The sequence below is a fragment of the Pelobates fuscus genome, chromosome 5 (genome assembly GCF_036172605.1).
Source record: "Pelobates fuscus isolate aPelFus1 chromosome 5, aPelFus1.pri, whole genome shotgun sequence".
NCBI lineage: Eukaryota > Metazoa > Chordata > Amphibia > Anura > Pelobatidae > Pelobates > Pelobates fuscus.
The window spans coordinates 127,270,830-127,296,496 of record NC_086321.1 but is presented as its reverse complement, the minus strand read 5'-3'; the positions used below and the strand labels follow the sequence as shown (position 1 = coordinate 127,296,496).

Sequence of the window (25,667 nt, the reverse complement as noted above, 5' to 3'; positions counted from 1 at the left end):
GTAGCGTGGATGCTAGCGTGTCAATTCCCACTGACTCTGGCACCCCTCTAATCCGTATGTTATTACGGCGGGAGCGGTTATTAAGGTCTTCTTGGGCCTCTTCTAATTGGTGTACCTGCTCTTGTAGAACAGCAATGGCGGTCTCGTTCGCCTGGGTCCGCGAGGATGTGCGGTCCATTTGATCTTCAATGGCTGTGGTTCTGTGTGTCAAGTCATTGAGGCTCGCAGTGATAGGTGCCAGGTGCCTGGTGAACTCAGCGGCCATGTTAGTTTTGATCTCCTGTAGCAGGTGCCGGAGGTCGTCCTTTGTGAGGGGTTTTGCGGCTGCTGTGCGGCTTGTATCACTTGCCGCGGAGTCAGAGTCCTCATCGCGGCCATCTTCCCCGCGTGTGGAGCTCTCTGCCCTGCGGGCGCGGAATATCGGCGCCACTTCCGCGCCGTGTTTCGATTTTCGTCCTCCACCCATGTTAGGTCGGTCAGGGGCGTTGTGGGGATGTTGTGGACCGAGTGTGGGGGAATTTCGTCGGGTATACTTGCGGTTAGTTGTGCTTAAGAAGCCTGCCGGTACGGAGCTCTAGCAGAAAGCAGCCATCCGCACCGGAAGTCAGGCGCCGCCCCCGTGGGCAATGTTTTTAAGGTGGAATTGGCATGATTTGACAACAGACCGGATGTGAGGCTTTAAAGGTGAGGCCAGAATCAAAAGTAACACCAAGACAACATGCTTGTAAGGATGGGCTGATATGGGTACCACCAATCTGAAGGGAGAGCGAGAGAGGAGAATTAATATTAGGAGGAGGAAAGACCAAAAGTTCTTTTTTTGGAAAGATTCTGTTTCAGAAAGCGAGAGGACATCCAATCAGAGATAGAAGAAAGGCAAGAGGTGACACGTTGCAGGACATCAGGGGAGAGGTCCGGAGAGGAAAGATATATCTGGGTGTCATTAACGTACAGGTGTTATTGGAATCCAAATGAGGTAATAAGTTTGCCAAGAGAGGCAGTGTAAAGAGAAAATAGAAAGTGACCAAGGACAAAGCCTTAGGGGACTCCAACTGAGACAGGACAAATGATGGAGGTATTATTAGAAAAGGAGACACTGAATGAGCGTTTGGAGAGATAAGAGGAAAACCACGAGAGGACAGAGTCACAGAGACCAAGTGATTGAAGAGTTTGGAGAACATGATCAGTGGTGTCAAAGGCAGCAGAGAGGTGAAGAAGAATTAGTATGAGTAGTGACCTTTGGATTTAGCTGTGATGATGTTGTTAGTGACTTTGATAAGGGCAGTCACAGAGTGGAGGGGGCGGAAGCCGGACTGAAGAGGGTCAAGGAGAGAGTTAGAGTTGAGGAAGCAGGCCAGACTGGTAAAGACTAGTCTTTCAAGAAGCTTTGCAGAAAAAGGGAGCAGGGAAATAGGGCGATAGTTAGAAGGAGGATGTGTCGAGACATGTTTTTTTCCAAGATGGGTACTACAGTAGCATGTTTAAGGACAGCAGGGACAGTGCCAGAAGAAAGAGAGCAGTTGAAGATGTGTGTTAAGGAGGGCACAAGACAAGAGGATAGAGATCTGATCAGGTGAGATGGGACAGGATCAAGCGTGCAAGTTCTTCAGTAGCCTGGGAGAAGGTCAGAAGGGTTGGTGAGGCATGATCCAAGTGTGGTTGAGAAAGTGAGGGGCAAGGTGGTGAGAATTCTTTCCTTAGCTTTTTATTTATTTTTATTCCCCCTGAAGAGCCCGCCTAGTGAGACGCGCGTCGGGGCTCAGGCTCAGAAGATTACCGCATGTCGGCATTTTGACTTTAGACTTTAGAGTTCTTTAATCTGTCCCTCGACGATATTTCACCGTGTGAGCAGATCACTTTGATTAGTCATTTAAATGCAGCCGTCTTTTTTTCCTCTCTAAGACTGTATTACCTGATCTAGTATAGAAGCTGTTCCTGACAGCAAGTAGATACTGGGTGTTTAACTTGATCTGAAGGCACATAGAGACAGTAACCTTAGAATCTCAATGCAAAAGCTAATAGGTGCCCTTGAAGGCACAGCATAGGTATTCACTTTCCTACAAGACAGAAAGATTGATAGCGATAGTGAGCATCTATTGGACAGAAATTGTACCTCCTTACAAGACTAGTAGACAGAAATTGTATTGGAAGTACCTACAAGAAACCTTTGCTACTAATATTAACTTAACCTATATAGCTCCATATTATTCAGTACTACATGGACTATTGAATGTAATTTTTTTTTTTGACACTCCAGTTCAACTAGCTACCTCTGCTACTATCTTTGATTGAATAACTACACTTTGTTATTCTCTCTGAGTAGCAACCAAGATATATATTTGTTGCATTTTTGTTGCCAATTTTACTAAGAGACTAGCTAATTGACAAGGGAATTTAAACAATATACAATATACGGTAGTTTAAACACATATTTCTTTCTTATTTTTTTCTTTTCTGTCTTTATAGGGTCTATCAAATTATTTTTTTCACGATAGTACCTTCTTTCTCACTGTGTGATATATTTTCAGTTTATTTTAAATATATTAATAAATGATAAGTTTTAATTACATATACCTGCGGGCAATTTCCAAATTTAGTAAATCTATTATTACCAAGGGTTACTCCCTTAAAAAGCCTGCATCATAGAGCACCCCTCCTTCTAAATAATTCTTTCCTTAGCTGTTCAATCTTGTCAGTAAAGTAGCATGAAAAACTATCGGCTGTAAGGTTAATTTGGGGAGTGGCCGCAGAAGGGCAAAGAAGAGAGTTAAAGGTATCAAAGAGACGCCTGGGATTGCGAGAGCATGAGCTAATAAGAGAAGAAAAGTATAATTGCAAGGGCTGTGCTGTAGGAACGCAATATGAATTTGTAGTGTAGAAAGTCTGACTCGATGTAAGACTTCCTCCAGCAGTGTTCAGCAGAACGGGAACATCGCTGCATGTAGCGTGTTAATTTAGTGTGCCATGGTTGGGGGCGTATTTTCCTCGAGGTGAGTATTTGGAGAGGGGCTGCAGCGTCCAGGGCTGAGGTGAGGGTAAAGTTATATGAGGAGATAGCCAGTGAGGGACATTAGTAAACAGGAATTGATAATAGTTGGGAATCAATATCAGCTGACAGCTGCTGGAGGTTTTTTAGAACTCAGATTCCTTCTGAGTTGAGGGGGGTTAGGCTGAGGTTTTGGGGGAGGGGGCTATTGAGAGTAAATGTTAGGAGATGATGATCTGAGAGAGGAAATAGAGTGTTGCAGATGTTAGAGACTGTACATTCATGAATTAAAATAAGGTCTAGAGTATTGCCTGCTACATGGGTGGGGGAATTAGCCCACTGTGATAGCCCAAGGGAGAAGGTAATAGAAAGTAGTTTGGAGGCTGCTGGGGTCAAGGGTGGGTTAATGGGAATGTTGAAGTCTCTGAGAATTACAGATGGAATGTTAGAGGAGAGGAAGTAAGGAAGCCAGGCAGCAAAGTGGTCAAGGAAGAGAAGTGGGGAACCAGGGGGACAAAAGATAACAGCAATGTTAGCAGAGATGGGTTTGAAAAGGCTGATTGAATGACTCTCAAATGATGAGAAAGAGAGGGAATGGGTTGTGGGTTTGAGGTTTGAAGGAGCAGTAAGGTGAGAGCAGAAACCGTACACCACCACCTCATTTTTCAGAGTTTCTTGGGTTGTGGGAAAATTGAAGACCACCAAAGGATAAAGAGGCAGGGCTAGCAATGTCAGAAGGAGAGAGCCATGTTTCAGTTAATGCTAGCAATTGTAGGGAACGAGAGATGAAAAGATCATGCACAGCTGTGTATTTAGTAACACTGCAAACAGAGCATGCATTCCAGAGGGCAGTATGGAAGGAGTATTTAGCGGAAGAGTAGCGTGAGATGGGTATGAGATTGGAGTGATGGTTGGAGTTAGCATATGATGGGTTTGTAAGTGTGTGACCGTTTTGAAGAGACATCACCAGCTGCTAGGATTAAAAGGATAGAATGGAAGAAAAGATGGGAGCAGGATTTAAAGGTTTTATAGAGTGTTTATATTTTGAGGATTTAGAAGGAGATGCATAGTTATCAATCATCTACATGAAAAGTGCTTTTTTCAGTGCAAAACTACAGATCAAAGACCCATTTTAAAGAAAGTATTATGCAACTTATGCACTCCAGACAATTAAAAGTTATAATTTGTATTAAAAGTGTTGCAGTTTGTGCAATAAACATAAAGTGTTTGTGATTTAAAAACATATACCTATATATTGCTAGAATACGTAGATGTGCTTCCTATATACCTAAAAAAAAAGTTACAAGTATATAGTACAAATATGAACAAATATTCCCATCACTCCCTATATATGGAACACTCTCATGTCCCAGAACACCTTCTACCTGGCTCTGGGTGTATTCAGCACAATACTGAGCCCCTCTCAGTATTGTACTGAATACAGTTAAAAAATTCATGGTAGGAGTGATTATTATTTGATAATAGAGCTTGGTTGCTTCATCTAAGTGTTGCTTCTAAGTGTGTGTGTGGTTGGAGATATTCTGGAGAGTTTTACAGAAGCTTCAACTGTCTAAGAGTTGTGCTAAGAGTTCTTTTTTACTGTTACAGGTAAGATTCATCTGTAGGAAAAGGTTACTGACTGCACAAGGTTTGATTTCCTGTTGGTAATTATAAGGCATTTGATTGGATTAGGTAGCTACTTGCTATTGATTGCTATTTAAATTAGCTATTGTTTGCTAATAAGCAGAGGCCTACCCAGGTGTTAAACATTCCTAGTGGGAGGTGATTTTAGGAGTATATAAGGGTAGTTGTCATTAGCTTGGCTAATAGAGCCTGGTTGCTTCATCTAAGTGTTGCTTCTAAGTGTGTGTGTGGTTGGAGATATTCTGGAGATAAACTGGAGGTAATCTGAGGTATCCAGGAGGATAAATAAAAAAAAAAAAAAAAGGTAAAATTTGTTTGATTTAAATTATTCGCCTCATTGGAATGGCAGACTTAGTTCAGTGTAATAGTTGCTTTGCATTTGTTTCACGTTCCACTTTTTGGAGGTTTGGTTGTTGTCTAATCTGTAGACAGTTCTCTATCTTGCGGCAGGAGATTGTATTTTTGAAGTCTGAGATTTGTAAATTATCTGGTAAACAAATTCAGGCTGGAACTGCTGCAAAGCCATTGCCGCAGAGACATACTAGGAATGGCAGATGGATTACTGTAGGATCTGGTAGACTTGGAGTTGTGGATAAAAGGCATATTGCACAGTCTGTTGTTCTACATAATTCATTTTCTGCACTTTCAGAGTGTAGTGGTGTCCTGGAGATAGGCACTGAGGCTAGTGGTGTTGTGCAGAGAGGCACTGAGGCTAGTGGTGTTGTGCAGAGAGGCACTGAGGCTAGTGGTGTTGTGCAGAGAGGCACTGAGGCTAGTGGTGTTGTGCAGAGAGGCACTGAGGCTAGTGGTGTTGTGCAGAGAGGCACTGAGGCTAGTGGTGTTGTGCAGAGAGGCACTGATGCTAGTGGTGTTGTGCAGAGAGGCACTGAGGCTAGTGGTGTTGTGCAGAGAGGAACTGAGGCTAGTGGTGTTGTGCAGAGAGGCACTGAGGCTAGTGGTGTTGTGCAGAGAGGCACTGAGGCTAGTGGTGTTGTGCAGAGAGGCACTGAGGCTAGTGGTGTTGTGCAGAGAGGCACTGAGGCTAGTGGTGTTGTGCAGAGAGGCACTGAGGCTAGTGGTGTTGTGCAGAGAGGCACTGAGGCTAGTGGTGTTGTGCAGAGAGGCACTGAGGCTAGTGGTGTTGTGCAGAGAGGCTTGAAGACTATGGTGAGGCCTAATAGAAAGCAGTTGTTGTTGGGGGATTCCATCATAAGAGGTGTGGAGATGGACAATGGTGGTCTTGTGAGGTGTCTTCCCGGAGCTACTGCTCAGAGAGACAGGAGACGTATCTGTAATATTGTTAAGCGAGCAAAGCAGGAAGGGGAATTGGATGTACTTGTCCATTTAGGGACAAATGACTTGGCTTGCAATGAGGTTTCAGAGGTTAAGGAAGTTTTTAGTGTTTTTGCCAATGATATACGGCAGGTTGCTTCCACACTGTCATTCTCTGAAGTTCTGCCTGTGCATAACACTCAGAACGACAGGCGGATGCGTATTAGGGACTTTAACTTGTGGCTTGGTGAATGGTGTCGGGAGCAAGGATTTGGCTTTATTGCTCATGGTAGCTCTGTTTGGAATGGAATTAAACTGTACAAAAAAGATGGTTTGCATCTTTCTCAAAAGGGAACAAATGTTCTCAGTGAGCAGTTCAGAGGTTTTGCTAGGATGTTTTTAAACTAGGAGGGGGGGGCAAAAGGGTGATAAAACATCAATCCAATTGTCCCCCAAAACAAGGACAGAAGGTGCCTGTAGCAAGTGTGTTAAAAAATGATAAGCTTAGAGTCATGTCTACAAATGCTCGCAGTTTAGGGAATAAGATCCATGAACTTGTGGCAATAATGGCAACTGATAGTGTAGATTTAGTCGCTGTTACTGAGACATGGTATAATGAGAAAAATGACTGGGACATAGCAATACCAGGGTACTCTTTATATAGAAAAGACAGGGAAGGCAAGAAAGGGGGAGGGGTGGCCCTGTATGTAAAGGATAGCATAAAATCTAGCCTAATAAAGGTTAGTGAGGCGAACATAGAGTCCGTTTGGGTTACGTTAGAATTTGGTAATCACACAGTAACTCGTGTAGGTGTGATTTATAGGCCCCCAGGACAAATTGAAGAGTTAGATAATCTACTAGTTGAAGAAATAGCTAAAATGACAATGAAGGGGGAAGTTATCATCATGGGTGACTTTAATCTTCCTGATGTGAATTGGAAAACAAAAATAGCTACTTGTGCCAGGAGCACACATATTCTAAACTCCCTACTGGGATTGTCTCTAAAACAAGTCGTTGAGGAGCCAACTCGTAAAGAGGCCATACTAGATTTAGTGTTAACAAATGGAGATTTGGTATCAGATATTACTGTAGGTGAAAGTTTAGGATCCAGTGATCATCAGTCAGTGTGGTTTAATATAAGAACAGTGACTGAGTCACACCACACAAAAACAAAAGTTTTAGACTTTAGAAAAACAGACTTTTCTAAAATTAGAATATGTGTAAAGGAGTCATTATCAGACTGGAGCAATTTATATGGAGTCCAAAAGAAATGGGATTATTTAAAAGTTGCACTACTGAAGGCAACAGAAAATTGCATTAGGCTTGTCAGTAAAAGCAAAAAATTCAAGAAACCACTGTGGTACTCCGCAGATGTGGCCAAAATAGTAAAAAACAAAAAGTTAGCATTTAGTAATTATAAAAAAACCCAGAGTGAGGAAGACAGAATGACCTATAAGATTAGGCAGAAAGAGGCTAAGCAAGTTATAAGAGCTTCCAAATCCCACACAGAAGAGAAAATAGCACAGTCGGTAAAAAAGGGGGACAAAACTTTTTTTAGATACATAAATGAGAAAAGAAAAGTAAAACAAGGATTAGTTAGATTAAAAACAAAAGAAGGAAGGTATGTAGATGAGGATAAAGGTCTAGCTGACTGCCTCAATGAATATTTTTGTTCGGTATTTACAGATGAAAATGAAGGAAAGGGACCTCAGTTAAGAAAAAGGATAAATGAGTCATTTATTACACGTGAGTTTACAGAGGAAGAGGTTCTATTTCAACTGTCAAAAGTAAAGACAAATAAGTCAATGGGACCTGATGGAATACACCCAAAGCTATTAAAAGAGCTTAGTGGTGTACTAGCAAAACCATTAACAGATTTATTTAACCAATCATTGATAACAGGAGTAGTCCCAGAAGATTGGAAGTTAGCGAATGTTGTGCCCATTCACAAGAAAGGTAATAGGGAGGAGTCGGGCAACTATAGGCCAGTAAGCCTTACTTCAGTAGTGGGGAAAGTGATGGAAACCATGTTAAAGGATAGGATTGTTGAACATCTAAAAACACATGGATTTCAAGACCAGAGACAACATGGGTTTACTTCAGGGAGATCATGCCAAACTAATCTTATTGATTTTTTTGATTGGGTAACTAAAATTATAGATCAGGGTGGTGCAGTAGACATTGCTTACCTAGATTTCAGTAAGGCTTTTGACACTGTTGCACATAGAAGGCTTATCAATAAACTACAATCTTTGAGTTTGGATTCCAATATTGTTGAATGGGTAAGGCAGTGGCTGAGTGACAGGCAACAGAGGGTTGTAGTCAATGGAGTATATTCGAAGCTTGGGCTTGTCACCAGTGGGGTACCTCAGGGATCTGTACTTGGACCCATTCTCTTTAATATTTTTATTAGTGATATTGCAGAAGGTCTTGATGGTAAGGTGTGTCTTTTTGCGGATGATACTAAGATATGTAACAGGGTTGATGTTCCAGGAGGGATAAGCCAAATGGAAAATGATTTAGGTAAACTAGAAAAATGGTCAGAGTTGTGGCAACTGACATTTAATGTGGATAAGTGCAAGATAATGCATCTTGGACGTAAAAACCCAAGGGTAGAGTACAAAATATTTGATAGAGTCCTAACCTCAACATCTGAGGAAAGGGATTTAGGGGTGATTATTTCTGATGACTTAAAGGTAGGCAGACAATGTAATAGAGCAGCAGGAAATGCTAGCAGAATGCTTGGTTGTATAGGGAGAGGTATTAGCAGTAGAAAGAGGGAAGTGCTCATGCCATTGTACAGAACACTGGTGAGACCTCACTTGGAGTACTGTACACAGTACTGGAGACCCTATCTTCAGAAGGATATTGATACCTTAGAGAGAGTTCAAAGAAGGGTTACTAAACTGTTTCATGGATTGCAGGATAAAACTTACCAGGAAAGGTTAAAGGATCTTAACATGTATAGCTTGGAGGAAAGACGAGACAGGGGGGATATGATAGAAACATTTAAATACATAAAGGGAATCAACACAGTAAAGGAGGAGACTATATTTAAAAGAAGAAAAACTACCACAACAAGAGGACATAGTCTTAAATTAGAGGGACAAAGGTTTAAAAATAATATCAGGAAGTATTACTTTACTGAGAGGGTAGTGGATGCATGGAATAGCCTTCCAGCTGAAGTGGTAGAGGTTAACACAGTAAAGGAGTTTAAGCATGCGTGGGATAGGCATAAGGCTATCCTAACTATAAGATAAGGCCAGGGACTAATGAAAGTATTTAGAAAACTGGGCAGACTAGATGGGCCGAATGGTTCTTATCTGCCGTCACATTCTATGTCTATGTTTCTATAACCCAGTCTTCATGTCTTCCCTTTTGCATCCTTCTTCAACAAACTTCAAATGTAAAAAAAAAACAAGCAATGATACAATGCCTGGAGCAGTCTTAAACAATTGTGTCTGGAATACACACTCTTCTGCGTCGTACTCGTGGCACCACCATAATGTTTGTGCAGTTTTTGTCCATCTCTGTTATATCTTGCGCCCTGTTGAGTGAGCATACCCCTACGTTGTTAATTTTGGATGAGGATATCGCTAGATCCTGCATGGCCATCACCAACACAAGTAGAATGCTGGCCACCATATAATCATCAGGAAAGATGCTGCCAGAAGCTCATGGCTCCCAGGAATACCACCAAACCAGCAAGGCTGCAATCAGATGTGGCTAGTAATGGCACAAGTAACCTGGTTCTGTAAGTACAACGGAAGGGAGGCACGGCCCTGACATTATAACAGCAAACAGAGATGAAGTGTTGCTGTTTTCAGGTTTATTAACGCAGTAACCTCAGTTATTTTCCCAGTGTAGTGCTAAACCTGCACTTACACCAGGAAATGAATTTGCTTCTTAGCTAAAGTAAGCTCATAAGTCTGTTTGTGAAGTGTAATACGCAACATAAATATTACTGATTAGCGCATTTCATTTTTGCAATTACGTTGGTTTCACCACAGTCTACTGAAATTGAGCTGTTACCAATCATACCAATTTTAATCTGGGAAAGGTCTTCTTCAACTGAATATAAATCAGAGTTTAAAGCAAAGTCCTAGTAGTTAATGTCATTATCTTACGATCAGAACTTTAAGTGCCAAAAAGAAAACTTCTAAGGATTTACTTTTGACACGTTAAATAGGCTGTTTAAACAAGGGTAGAATAATAATGCCCTACAGCTGGATTCTTTCTAGAATGCAGTTAATTATTATGGTGGGCACATTAGATGCCACATGACTTGGAACCCTAAATGTATTCTATTGGAACACAGTGGAAATAAAATACTACCATCAGACGTTCCTGGTTCTAGACCAGCTGCAACCTACTCAATCTCTAGATCTTAACATGGATGCCATGAAAAAACAATATGTTCTTTTCAGTTCAATTTACTATAACATCTACAGCAACTATGGGATATGTTGAGCCATGATTGACCAGCTTAAATTTTCCATAGTATTGCTTACGAGCGACATGTGGGGGAAAAAAAAGAAATAAAACTTGTCCAAGGGACTAAAGTGGTAGCCCAATCTACCCGATTCTCATGACTAAGCTACTTGTCATGACCCATGTAATAATTTTAATTAGAAAAAATGGGGCCTCTACCTAGAGTGTATCTCTCTCTGTTCTCCCCAATAGTGTGTTGGCATTGTGTAGTGTGTGCGCAATCGGTCTGTGTGTAATTGTACGTGTGTTGGTTGTGTGTAGTTTATGTGTGTGTAAAGTGCATGTTCTGTGCACTATCTGTGTGTAATGTGTGTGTGTGGAAGTTGCTGGCTGTGTGTAATGTGCGCATGGGTGGCGTAGGCTGTGTGCAATGTGTGGGGGTAGTTCGCAGTGTTTGTAAGGGTGCTCTATGTTTGTGTCCCCCCTGTGCCCCCTCCCACTTACCTTTCTACAGGGAAGGGGCTATGATGCCTTATAGTCCAGCAGGGAATAACGGAGCACCTAAAGCACCTTAGCTTGTTTAAGTTCTTTATGTAGGAGGAGTGCGTCCTCTCTTTATTTATTTTCATTTTCCAAAAAGTGCAGATTTCAATGGAAATTTGCGCATTTTTAAATCTTACACCCTTTTTGCTGTCAATCAGACAACCTCAGTGGAGCTTAACTCAAGAGGCAGATAATTGCCCAGAGTACCGGTCTTGCAAAGACTTCTCATTTAGCTGCACTAGGAAGTCTATGATTGAACAGCCACATAAAGTCTAGGCTGGGGAAGAAAGACTTACAAAGACTTCAGACAAAATCTGCAGCTTTTGCAAACTGTTTTTAGATATACTCTTTATGGAAAAAATGCATCATTAAATACATGCTTGTTTTCATTGATATATTTACAAAAATCATATTTTTACTTTTGTATTTGGGCAGTGTATCTTTAAACCTATTTGGTGACCCAGAATGTCTTAAAGGACCACTCTAGGCACCCAGACCACTTCAGCTTAATGAAGTGGTCTGGGTGCCTGGTCCCTCTAGGATTAACCCTTTTTTTTTTATAAACATAGCAGTTTCAGAGAAACTGCTATGTTTATACTGAGGGTTAATCCAGCCTCCAGAGCCTCTAGTGGCTGTCTCATTGACAGCCGCTAGAGGCGCTTGCGTGCTTGTCACTGTGAAAATCACAGTGAGAAGGCGCCAGCGTCCATAGGAAAGCATTGTAAATGCTTTCCTATGCGACCGGCTGAATGCGCGCGCGGCTCCTGCCGTGCATGCGCATTCAGCCGATGACGTCGCGAGGAAGGAGGAGAGGAGGAGGAAAGCTCCCTGCCCGGCGCTGGAGAAAGGTAAGTGTTAACCCCTTCCTCTCTCCAGAGCCCGGTATGTTTTCCTGGCACTATAGTGGTCCTTTAAGGCTCAATGGTGGTCTTGTGGGGGGGGGGCAAGTCTCTGCTCACTGAAGCAGCATGATGGCACTGCACCCTCTATGCTGATTACATATAACAAATAATTATGTTTTTTATTTTATTTTTTAAGGGGATGGGAGTAAGCTCTAGTACCAGGCTACAGGATGATTCCCAGCAGTAAGCAAATGGCAATTGCTGCTGCTGAGCCTGACACCGCCCCTTAAAGAGGCACTGTGACGGACCACCTGCACCCCGACCGAGTACCTCCGATAATCGAGTACCATAAGCACTGCACTGGAACACCATAACCACTGTAAATCCCACGAACCGCTGCAGCTTGGTTGGGGTCTCGCCGTCCTCCACTCACCCTGGATCCAAGACCAGGATCCAGCTTCCAGTAGGTAGACCTCTCCTCGTCCAGAGAGCGTAGCAGGAACAGCTCTTAGAAGAGCTAGTGATTATACTTAGGGGAGTATTGTTATATAGCAATCTCCAGAGTGTAGTTCTCCAATCCCCCAAACATGAGCCAAGACTTCATGAAGGGGTAAAACATCTTGTTTAATGGAAGCCACAGCTGGCCTTTTATGCAAGTCCCCATGCAAGGGAACACCCACGTGGACCTTGTGGGGGACAGGATGACAATTGTTACAAAACAATCAGAACAGTCATTAAATGTACGACATTCCCACAACAAACATACACTCCCTCCCATCTGCCTGTGAGATAATTGGATCAGATACTGTATTAAGCCAATTATCTCCAGGCAGAAAAATATTTTACAAAACCCCAAAAGTACCCCAAAACAACATATCCCCATAGCCCTGATCTGGATGAACAACATATCCCAAAATCACCCAGATCAGAGCAGGGGTTCAGGAAATTCCTGGAAGTCTTATTTTTGACCCACTGTGCAAATGGTCCCATGCCCAAAACAGTTCCAGAGAATTAGGGCTAACAGTCGGTCTCTCTGTCTGGAGTACAAAAGTACATACTTCACATGAACAGAGCCTTTTAAAGTGCATTGGGCAAGGTATATTGCAGGGCCCACAGTCCTGAGGCAATAGGCTGGCCAGCAGGCCCCTCCAAGAACCCTTGATGGTCTGGGTGCCCGGTCAGTCAGTGCTTCAGTTTTTCACAGGGCCATAATCACAGGGTAGGAGGCTGGCAAACAGGCCCCTCCAAAAGCCAGTGATGAGGTTACTTTCATCACAGGCACTCCTAGCACTTTATTGCAATTAAGTTGTTATGGCACAAGGAGGTCCCAGACATGTTCCTACCTTAAGGGATTAAACTGTTAAACACTTTTCTCAATGGATAGCCTCTGTGAGTAGCTGACACTCTCAGGGGCGCCCGGTCCAAGGCTTCCTGATTGAAACCTTGGACATTGAGTGGAAGTACAGGGTCAGAGTGATCAGGTGCCTGTTTGCAGACTTTGGTTATACCGTTTGTTAAATGTTTAAAACACTGCATGTACGATGGCCCCTGGGACATGCTCCCACCATGACTACTTTTTTGCATTGAAATTGTTATGGTGCCTTGAGATGTATTTTTAAAGAACTGCCATCCAACAGGAGGAAGAGGATTTTTGCATTGGCAATAGGTGTAGTGACAGACAGGCAACTTCTGCCTGGGCTCCCTCTCTTAAAAACCACCCTAGGTGACTACAAAATTGGCTTAAGGGAAATGCCAGCCCTGCAACTTCAGCGGGTCCAGACCATGGTAATCGCTCCCTCGCAGACCGCTGCCCAGAGTGTAAAAGTGTAGGCTGGGAATTCCGATAGCTGCACTTTGACTCATTATTGAGTGGCGGTAGGTGATGGAGTAGTTACTATGGTCTGTGTCAGCTGCAGGCCACACACTCTCTGCCCAGGTCCTATCACACTGTATCAACACTGCTGCTCAGCTGTGGCAGGGCTGAAGGGGAAAAAAATACTTTACCATCCTGGATATCAGGTGATAGGAATTCATAAATCCGTTATTATACGTAAGCAGACAAAGGAAGTCTTCCCCATCAATGTGTACAGAGATGTTTTGGAACTTCCTGCCCATAGACGTGAAAACAGATGAGGACAATCCATAATATTGGAAGAAATTAATTACACGACTCTTAGACATAAACTTCACTCATTATATCCTCTCTGTAGCCTCTACTTCCTTCCTTTTCTTTCCTCTCTTCTGTTTGTCTCTAATATTTATTTTGCCTAGCTCTCCTCACAGGTTCTGGAAGCACAGGAGCATGTCTTACCTATCCTTGCTATATAAATCCAATGCTTTTCTTGTGGCATACTTGCAGTACCTCTGTGTCCATGCACTGAAAGTTTTGGGGTGCACGCTTGTGTGTGTGCGTGCGTGCGCACACACCTGACTGCATAATAATGCTTTGAATATGAATAAAGCAGTCTTAGACATATTCCAAACATTCTCGCATTGCCTAACCTTCCACTGTCAGGGATATAATATATATAACTATTGAAAACTGTTTTATTCATGTGAGTCTGGCCTACATTTTAGCTTTTATCATGGTAAAATGCGGTTAAATGCCTATTGTTTGTATCTTTGCTGTTCTGTCTAGGCCTTATGAAAAGACTTGAAGAAGAAATTAAATTTAATTCATACTTGGTTTCTGAAAAGCTTCCAAAGGAGTTAGAGAGCAAAAGGCACACCTTGAGTTTGCTGCAGAAGGTTGTTAATGAGCCAGAAATGAGTCTGTCTGACCTTACAGAACTCGAATCCAAGGTATGTACATTTGGTATATTGTTGTTTTGTTTGCAATATGTATCAATGTAATTACATAACACTATTAATGCTTCATCTTCAGAGAAAATCACATTTGCAAGAACAATAAGTGGTTTTATCGCTTTGAGTGTCCTTCTAACCCTAAGCCACGAGAGGCATGTCATTTTGATTACAAGGGCAGCCAAGTTTGTTTACAACTGTATTCAGTGGAGAGTGAGAAAGAGCAGTTCCAATTATTTGGTGATTGACAGAGGAAATTTAAAGTTTGAGCAGAAGAATGGAATGAAATAGATAACGCTTAAATAAGAACACAAGAAACCACCAAATACACGTATTGTGCCATATCTTTTCTGGAAATATTTAAATATTTCATTATCCCTGGAACATTAGAATTAGTAATCCTTTTCTTAAAATGTTTATACAATTCATGCAATAAATGTTTTTTTTTTTTTGTGTTTGCATCAATTTGTCTTGGGCATAAGAAACTTCTGTCAATGCTTATTAATTAAAGCCTAATTAGGCTTCTTAGAGTGTTCCTTTAAGGTTTGATATTGTCAATTTACTGAACCATGCACTTTCTACAGCAAAATTACACTTGGATATTTATAAAGTGATATAGGACATCATTTTAATGTTTCAATTTTAGATTCATGAAGTAAATTCAGAAATCAATCAACTGATTGAAAAACGAATGAGAAACGACCCAATGGATGACAAAGTGTCTATGTTTAGGCAGCAGGTACGTATTTCACACAGTCAGTGCCGCTTGATTGTCATTTTCCATTATTGTAATTTTGTTGTTTGCAGTAGTGTCATTCTCTTGTTTTCCTGCTCCCCAGATTGTTTTTTGTTGTACAAAGCTACATGATCTACGTATGGTTCCATTGGAAATTCTTAATTCTATTTTTCTACTCCCTGCCTTGGTGTCTTATCATGCTCGAAACAAGATGACATTTCTGCTTTCAGTCTCCTGTATTACATTACTATTATTATCATTTGTATGTATCTCCAATCAAATCCACAGAGCTGGACACATTGAGAAAAACAATAATAATGATTAACCTTCAAGACAGAACCAGAAAAAAAACAAACAAAAAAAAAAAATGGGTTTTGATGTCTGTGTGAGTCGAAGGGGAGTGGAGCAGATGTAACCCGTGTAGGTAAAAATGGATAGAAAATTAATACCATAGATTAAAACAGGGAGATTGTAGATATCATGGGATTGTGTATGTTAGGGTCAGTATATAGCTAGATCTAAGCACCTTTAGTTTTGTAGAATAATTTGATATTGCAGAGATATGGAATAACTGTAGAAATGTTTTAGATATGGACGGTCTGGAGATGTGGAATGCCTTTTGAGAAGAGCAGAAGGGGTGAATAGGGATCTAATTGGTGATAAGGCCAGATGTATATGAAGTAGCAGGGCTGCTGAGCACTTGTACAGCATTGTCTCAAATGTTGGTTCAAAGGACATTTTTAGAAAAAATGGATACTTCGTTTTTTTTCTTGATTGTTTTGTAATTTATATACATTTCTTTAAAATATTTTTACGAGGGGGGCGTGGCCAGGACTCCAATGAGACCGGCAGCATAACCGCTGAGCTCCGTGCATGACAGGGGGAATCTAACGAAATCCGGCACTAAAACCGAGCGTTGACAACTAAAAAGCAGCGCGGTACCACGGGCAACACCCCAGCTACCGATTACCCGCTCGCAAAATCCTCCCTGAGGAGACTTTTCACGGAGCAATCCGACCCGCAGCCGCGGAACAAAATGGCGCCCGCAACCAACACACGAGGCAGCCGACCACCCAGTCCTTCAGCATCAGTGGATTCAGACGAGGACACTGACATCAAATCCTTACTCACCCAATTGCCCTCGAAGAAAGATCTCGCTGATATGTTCCAGAAACTGGAGAACTCCTTCAGTGAAAAATTACTTGCAGTAAGCACGGATGTACAACACCTGGGAGCCAGAGTACAGGCCCTAGAGGATACCGAAGAATCCAATGACAGACTGTGGACAGAATGCCACAAAACGCAGACCTTACACGCAGAGGCCATACTGTATCTCCAGAGGAAATTAGATGATGTTGATAATAGGGGCCGACGGAACAACTTACGTGTGATCCTCGACAGACCCACCGAAACAGCGATCAAATTTGATAGGGCGCACAGAGCGGCGAGGCCTAGGAATCTCCCGCTAGACAAGCCCCGCAACCTCATTTGCCGCCTCCATAATTTCCCTCTAAAAGAAGATATTTTTCGCAAAGCGAGGCAAACCAGAGACTTGCAGTTTGAGGGTCGCCCTGTACTCATATACCAGGACCTCTCACCATCCACGCTACAGGCCAGGCGGGCACTGAAGCCAGTCACCCTGGCGCTGATGGAGAAGCAGATCAAATTCCGCTGGAGCTTCCCGTTTGCACTTACAGTAACAACCCACAATGGAGCACACACCATCACCACACCAGCGGAGGTACCGGACTTTCAACGGGCCTTGGGCCTACCCCTTACGGAGGTCGAGGACTGGACCGGTATGGCACACTCCACATCCGCTCCGAAACAGCAGAGACCCAGATGGCAAAAAACGCCGAAGAAACGCAGAAGGCAGAACCAGACCGGGTCTGATGCGCCCACTACACGAGAGACAGGGCAGCCTGAAGCATGCCCATATCCTTTATTTGTCCTCAGACTCTGAGGAAGCATATACCAATGGTTTTACCTTATATCTGCTACTCCTTTACGCTAAATTTTCATGCAATTATCTAAAGTTTATTCCTGTTGTCATCGCCAAACAAGCATATGAGCTATAACATTATGTCACATGTACCCTTAGGGCTGGTTCAACTTGTGGAATCCACCCTTGGACAAGAACTAAGGGTATACTAGACCTTAAGCCCTATATAGGGCCTTTATCCCAGCCAACGCCTAGACAGAAATTGCAGAAAGTCAATGGTTTTGTCTGTATTTGTTTATTCTTAGGCTGGACATTAACGCAGTTATATTGAGCCCATTCAGGCTGTTCTTGCTCTGCGAGTATATTATGGGTAACAACATACCAAGTGGGCTATATAGCCCGTGTACTTCACGATCTAGCCACCTGATTGCAACCATATGGTCTTAAAACACCTCTAAATAGAGGGCATGTACGGGATGCCTTTCCCTTATGTACCATATTAGACTTAGTGGTCATCTAACGAATTCTCAATACCTAACTACATCATTGAACGAACGCCAACCGGGCTCTCCCGGACCTAATATTGTGAGTAATAACCCACAACTCAGAGATAAAGGTCTTTAGACAACCCGGTATCGGGTCCACCCACCGGGACACTATTACCAACCCCACTACTGGGGGCACCCTTTAGAGAATTACAGTCCCGCGATCTATTCATCTATCACCCTAACCCACTAGGGCCTGTCACAGCGGCCAGATCTCCACCCACCCCACCAGAGCGGCGCTTTGTGACTTACTTGGGGACACGACTTAGTCTCCCACAAGAGCAGCGCCAACTCACTACCTATATGACGCTTATGCATCATATACATGTACATAGTTTTTATCTACCCACACCCCCTCCCCTCCCTAATTCTAGCCTGCAAAGTCCTGCGGCACCACTATCCTCAGCATCAAACATACGTTTAACTGATGATGGCACACATTAAAATAATGTCCCTAAATGTGAGGGGCCTCAACACCCCGGAAAAGCGTAATATACTAGCACAGGAAATTGACAGACAGAGGGCCGACATTACATTCATTCAGGAGACGCACTACAGAGGTGATTTCCGACCAGGACTCAGGTCTCGAAATATCCAACAAACACTTTATAGTAATTATGATAAGAGTAAATCCAGAGGGGTAGCGATACTTCTCACCTCGCAAGCGGCCCTCACGAATACTAGCGTTAAATCAAACCCGGGGGGCAGATTTATATTTGTTAAAGGGAATTGTTAAGGATCCCTGCTAACGCTCGCTAACATATATGCACCAAACTCTGATCAGGGTTCTTTTGCCCGGTCCTGTTTAAGCAAATTGGAGAGCTTTGCAGAAGGAATAGTGATTGTAGGAGGGGATTGGAACATGGTACTCGACCACTCAGTAGACAGTTCATCCCATACCACAGACACTAAGCGCCACCAACGTACCCTGCTGGCGAACTCACTTTTCTCCCACCAGCTCATGGATTGCTGGCGTCTGGCCCACCCACAGGATAGGGACTACACCTATTTCTCCCCGGTTGCGCAAAGCTACTCTAGAATTTACATGTTATTCATGAGCCATAGACACCTCCATATGCTACAGGATGCATCCATAGGCAATATCACCTGGTCGGACCACGCCCCAATATTTCTGACTATAACACTAACGAACGCCGCTAAATATAAGGCACAGTGGAGACTTAATGAGACCCTTCTGGATGATACCAGAGTAGTTGAGGACCTAAAGAAGACACTTCATGACTATTTCATTGACAATGACACGGCCGACGTCTCACAACCCTGGGTTTGGGAAGCACACAAGGGAGTTATTAGAGGGATCCTGATAAAATGGGGCTCTAGAATTAAGAAGGAACGTCTACATAGACAGGACACTTTATCTACTGCCATACACGAACAGGAAACCCTACACAAACAGAATCCCACTCAAGAAACCTTCCGAAAACTGACAGCCCTCAGAGTCGAGCTCAAGTCTCTGCTATCCCTGAAAGCGCATAGATCAGCCCAATTGACGAGAAGCTCCTTTTATGCTCATGGAAATAAGACTGGGAAGCTGTTGGCACGAGCGCTTAAAGCCAAATTGCAACAATCCTTTATAGCCAATATAACAGACAGTATGGGGAACCAACGTAACACTACTGAAGGGATAGCCGAGGCATTCCGTGAATTCTATCACACTCTCTATAACCTCCCACCTCCAGGAGGGCCTCCCCCCAACGTCCAAGACTACCTGACCACCAACCTCACCTCCAAAGTCACAGAGGGGACCGCACAAGCCCTAGATGAGCCATTCTCCCACGAAGAGTTCGCCTTGGCAATTAAAACAATGCCAAAAGGCAAGAGTCCCGGCCCAGACGGACTGACAGCGAGGTATTATCAGACACAATCAGGGGAATTAGAACCACATTTTCTTAAAATGCTAAACGAACTGGGTCAAAACACCCCCTTACCCCCCCCAATGCTACAAGCTTCAATCACTATTATCCCCAAACCGGGAAAGGACCCTGGGGCATGCGGTAACTACAGGCCCATATCCCTTATCAACCTTGACCTAAAATTGATAGCCAAACTAATCGCCAACCGCATCAAACCCCTTCTGCCAGACATGATCCACCCAGACCAGGCAGGCTTTGTACCCGGCCGTGAGGCCAGGGACAATACCACGAGAATAATAAATATTATACATGGAGCAAACGCGGCAAAAACACCGACATTATTACTAGGCATAGATGCTGAAAAAGCATTTGATAGAGTAGATTGGAACTATCTGTTCAGAGTACTGGAAAGGCTAGGATTTGGCCTGAAGCTTAGAAATTGGATACACACACTGTATAGAGGCCCCACAGCCACCGTCAGGGTGAACGGCTACTCATCTGCCCCCTTCCAAATAAACAATGGAACCAGGCAAGGTTGCCCGTTATCCCCCCTCTTGTTTGTCCTGGCGGTGGAACCATTCCTCACTGCAATCCGAAATAATCCCAAGATTAGAGGCCACCAACACCCTGGAGGTGAGGTGAAAATCTCTGCATTTGCGGACGATGTCCTCTTTTCTATTACAGACCCGCTCCACACTCTTACTCACATACAGGGGGAAATTGAGACCTCTGGAGCCTTATCAAACTTCAAAATGAATACTGGGAAATGTGAGATCCTGGGGATCTCCACCCCCCCCCCCCCATTACAGGCTCGCATTCGACAGCTCCATGAATTCTACTGGACAAAAACGGGACTAACGTATTTAGGGACTCGCCTAACCTCCACACTTAAAGGCCTATATGCTAGGAACTACCCGCCCCTCTTTGAACGCATAGGTCGGGACCTCCAAAAATGGGACCTACCCCAATTTTCCCTGATGGGCCGGGTCAATATAGTAAAAATGATGGTACTACCGAAAGTGTTGTACCTATTCCAAGCACTGCCTGTCCCCCTCCCATGGGAATTTTTCAGATGCATGAAATCTATGATAACGAACTACATATGGGCCCATAAACATGCGAGATTAGCCTACTCCACCCTAACGTCCGTCCCTGGGATGGGAGGACTCGGCCTACCCCACCTATATAAATATTATGTTGCGGTACTATTCACATCATTCGCATCATGGAATGGACATTCGCATCATGGAATGGACGGGGCCAGGTGAGACAAAAGCATTAAACCATCTAGAACAGACCTTTGCAACAGTGCCACTCCTCACCGTACCCTGGCAAATGTGCCAAATTAACAAAATCTCCCTCACACATCACCCATTCATACACAACATACTCCGAATCTGGAGGAGGCACAAGGAGGAATGGGGCTTATCCCCCGGTGTGTCCCCATGCTTCCCAATAGCGGACAACCCAGACTTTCAACATGGACAGGGTAGCACCATCCTAGCCCGATTATATGGGACCCCCTCCCCTACACTCGCGGAAATCACGACAGGGGACGCTCCACTTAAATTAAAAGCTTTCCCCACACTTCATAGACAGGAGACACTCCTGGACACTATGGGCAAAGCCCAACTGACCAACTTCCTGACCCACTCAGTCGTCCCGATGTGGCGCAAGAGAGACAAAACTCAGTTCGAACGACTATGCTCACAGGGACAAACCACCAGGCGGCCGTTGTCTACCATCTACACCATTCTGCAAGCACACACCGGGACACAACCTAGACCCTCGTTCCAACACAAGTGGATGAGAGGTCTACACATCCACATGACTAATGAGGATTGGTCACACATCATGGCCTCAGGGATGAAAACCCCGATTAGCATAGCTCGCAAAGAGTCCTTCTATAAAAGAGCCACTAGATGGTATAGAACACCAGAACAGCTACACACCTACTGGCCTACAGTCAGTGATTCCTGTTGGAGATGTGAGGAGGCTAGAGGGGACATGGAGCACATTTGGTGGGGCTGTAGGTGCATAGCGCCCTACTGGTCGCAAATATTGACAGACATTAAGAATATAATGCAGCTGCCATCATGGCTTTCCCCCTCCCAGGTGTTATTGGGTTGGCCTTGTACGTTCAGGGAGAATTCCAAACAGCAACTCTTGAACACACTCCTAGGGGAAGCCAATGCTCTAATTCCAATGTACTGGAGACAAACCAAAGTGCCGTCTAGGGATCAATGGGTGCAGAGAGTAGAAAGGACGAGGGAGCTAGAGGAGATCCACTGGTCAATTATGGGGAAGAGGGATAAATATCTCAAAACTTGGGTCCCATGGCTCGATTTCTGGATAACTCCCACATAGGGAATGCCACCGTTGGCCACTTGAGGTAAACCGACTTTAAGGAACACAAGACTACCATATGTTGCCATAAGAGTTTTATCAATGGCTTCACTGTAGGAGATCGACTACTGCACGACTTAGTTAACAGCAGGACACCTCCCCTCCCCCCCCCGCCTCCTCCCACTTTCCTTAATTCCGCCCTGTCCTACCACTCATGGACTGAACCCCTAACCATGAAGGTAGCATTGATAACACATTATGATATCACCATAAAACGTGTTAAGTTGAAATGCTTAACACGTGTCACAAGGAAGACTTGTTTCATCGATTGAAGCGTTCCACAGAATTATATGATGGTTAAATAACAAGCTAATTGACAGATTATAGAGCATTGTGGCATATGGTGGAAGTTTAATGGAAGGTTAGTTACTAGTGGTGGTTTGTAGATGAAATTTCTCAATTGGTTGTCAGAGTTTTTAATTCCCTTTTAGAATGGAAAGATCAATCTGGAAAAAATAGCCTTCTTGCCAAGAGAACAATGCAATGTTCTGAGAATAAATGGCAATTGGAAAGTAGTTCAGGTCACTCAGTCATAAAATATATGATTGGAGACTCTGTATCTTCAGGGCACCTATGATAGAGGGAATAGCCAATCAAAGATATTTGGATTGCGCTCCTGAGGAGTCTGATCAGCGGGCGAAACACATGTCGGATGTGATGTGATCTTTGATTTTCTTTCTCCCTTTGTCTTACCTGACTTGACTCTCCTATTGATCAGCTGGCAAATATTCAGGGTTAGAAGTAGTCACAACATGAGATAGGGCAGCTTAGAGAACAGCCATTTCTCCCTCTTTCTCTCTCTCTTTACTCTGACTTGGAAATTTCATTTTGATTACCAGTGTGTAGCTGACCGAAACTGTATGGGAGCCTCCTACTTAGTATTACTTTCCCATTCAGTACAATGGTCTATATCATAAGCATCCAGAAGGTAGATCCCCAGATGTTGCATAACTACAACTCCAGTGAGGCTTTGCATGCCTTTAGAATAAAAAGCATCATAAAAAAAGCTGTAAAAAGAAAAAGCATTAAAATGTCTTTTGGGCACCCCAGGTCTACATCGTATAAGTGCACTATTAGGGAGTAGAGAGACCTTAACAGGTAGCAAACAGATGTAGACATTTTACTTAGGTTGTTCACGTGATTTGTTTTTGGACAAGTAAATATATATAAGAATAGAGCAGTTTAACCTTGCATAGTAAATGCGGACAATTAAAAAATACTTGATTTTTGTGATTTTCCTCCAGAGTGGGATTTAACTATATTAAAAGTAAAAAGTTATGTTTTCCTTAATTTTGTATTAGAAAAAAACAAATGAAGTCTCTGTGTTGGACTACTAATGAATTAGGCCCCGTTCCTTCTTTATTTTTGATTTAGCTTTTGAAAAAGGGCTCATTACTCGACTCTATCAGCACCTACATGCCCCTGGGGCAAACAGGTCTCCATTGATTTATATCTATGCCAGGGGTGGGGTTGTGTGAGAGCCTTTGGACAAGGATGGATGTTGCAATATTTGGGAGGCAACGGCATCAGAAATAGACTTACAAGATGCTTTCAAGATAGTATATGAATCCAGTACGATTGGACTACATGGGAGCTGTTTCTTCACATGACTGTGAGGGAGGTTGTAGGAATAGTGGCTCTTACGTGGTGGGAAGTCTGACGGTGGTCAGATTCTGGGCTATGATACACTTTGTATTATCAGACATGGTCTCCAAGCCGGTGGACCCATCCCCTTTGGTTTTCCTTTTCTTGAGACCTGTAGAGTAATTCTTCTCTCATGAAAGCCGCTTGGTAGGCAAATATGCGTTGCCAACAATTAGGGCCTTGTCTGAGAGCTGGAGAAACATTTATACCTCGCCCTGGTGTTAAGACCTTTCTAAAATTAGAGAAGCAAATTTAATGGATGACTTTACTACCAAAGTTCGTGCCTCTATCCAGCCCTACCGTAAGACCTGGAGCCCGTGACCTCATAGTAATTATCACAATGATTTCTAATGTCTATTGAGTCTTGTTTTCTTTATGGCTACGAGCATTTATCAGACCTGAGGCTCACCTTCTTCCAACACCTCCGCTCCTTCCACAACCCTCATTTTGCATTTTTGCTCTCTTTTTCTTTGTTTATTTTTCTCCCCTTTTGTTGTTACGGATATTGTGACACATGTATCTGTTTCTGATAGTGAATCCTTGTTTGTGTGGATGCTCTGCCATCTTTCATTTACCTGTCCCATATACCTGTTGGAGTCCACAAAAGCTCAGTTTTCATTTTGTTCTCTACTTACACCGGATCTATTGGCAACGTTATTAACTTCTTTGAATTACAGTACCATGTATTTGCTGGAAACTCTTAGATTTACTTCTCCCCTGATCTCTCTCCTGCCCCCTCGAATGTGTCACTAATTGTCTCTCTTCTATCTCTAACGGAATGGTTATAAGTAGAATGTAAAGCTGGCCTATTTAAGATAACAGACCTCACCTTTTGATTTTTGTATGCATATGCAATCTCTCACTAAAAATCAAATATGTAAGGTTTAGAATGTTCACAAACTGCATATTTATATGTCAGACTTTCCTTCTTGTTAAAATTTAATTGTAAAAGCTATGGAGACGATAACCAACTCCTGTTCATGATTTTAAAAGCTATACCATCATGAATGGGATGACTCTTACCCCTCTCATCCAATAGATTATATGTATATGATACCTACCCTGTCTCCTCCTCCCAGCATGTTGTTCTTTGTCTTGTGTTCTTGTACCCCATCGTCTAGATTGTCTGCATAATTTTTGCTTGTTAGTTGCTTGCTAAAATGCACCACTGTATATGTATTAGGGGCGATGGAAAAAGTAGGCAGTATATAAATGATAATAATTTATCTTATTTTTAATTTATTGATTGTTCAAAACAGGCAGCTATAATTGCACGAAAGAAAGAAACCAAAGCTGAAGAATTGCAGGAGGCAAAAGAAGAGATTGCCAATTTAGAAAAGGAAATTGCACAGAAATTGAACCAAGCTCGTGATATAGATGGCTCTGAAATTTTACGAGGAGATGAGGTAAGAATGTCCACGTGTAAACTAACCAGATAGAAAACATTCATGGCTATTTCTTTTTTTTTTGTCAATCTTTCTTTTATTTGAGGCATTAAGAGTCATAGTACAGAAAAAAGAGATGGAGTTATAACAAATGATCACAAAACAACATTGCAATAAAATGCACAATGACATAATCTCCTGAGTGACTGCCTCTTTTTTGTTGGTGTTTTTTCAATTAAACAAGCATAACAAACACGTCTAAACATCAGTGCTATTAGACGTATAGGGTAGGCTAGAAATGTAGATAAGTAACGTGGTTAGCGTGAGTTGTACTAGGAGAACAGAACTGCATATCCAACAGGCTTAAATTATACATGAAGGGCATAGTGCCCAATAAGAATCTCGTGATAGTGTCCTCAGAATGATGATAATTAGTGTATCATGCTTTATGGATTAAATGCTTAAGGGTACCACTGGGTGAATTACTTGGTCAGTTGTTAGACACTATTGAATTCTAATTACGAAAAGGAGACGGAGTCCTCGGCAGTCCAGTGGGGCACATGAAGCTAGTCCGCCTTAGGCTCTCAGCCTACGCCAGTCCTTGAGGCCCGTCGCCCA

The 25,667-nt window shown here is 42.9% G+C and overlaps 1 protein-coding gene across 1 annotated transcript in view; it reads left to right on the top strand.

The window, feature by feature from the left end:
- Positions 1-25,667, top strand: part of IFT81 (intraflagellar transport 81) — a 155,551-nt gene that overhangs the window by 56,337 nt on the left and 73,547 nt on the right. The window contains exons 9-11 of the mRNA XM_063454252.1: positions 14,354-14,517; positions 15,164-15,256; positions 24,924-25,070. Of these exons, the coding sequence (XP_063310322.1) occupies positions 14,354-14,517; positions 15,164-15,256; positions 24,924-25,070 (404 nt within the window). The remainder of the gene's footprint in view (positions 1-14,353; positions 14,518-15,163; positions 15,257-24,923; positions 25,071-25,667) is intronic.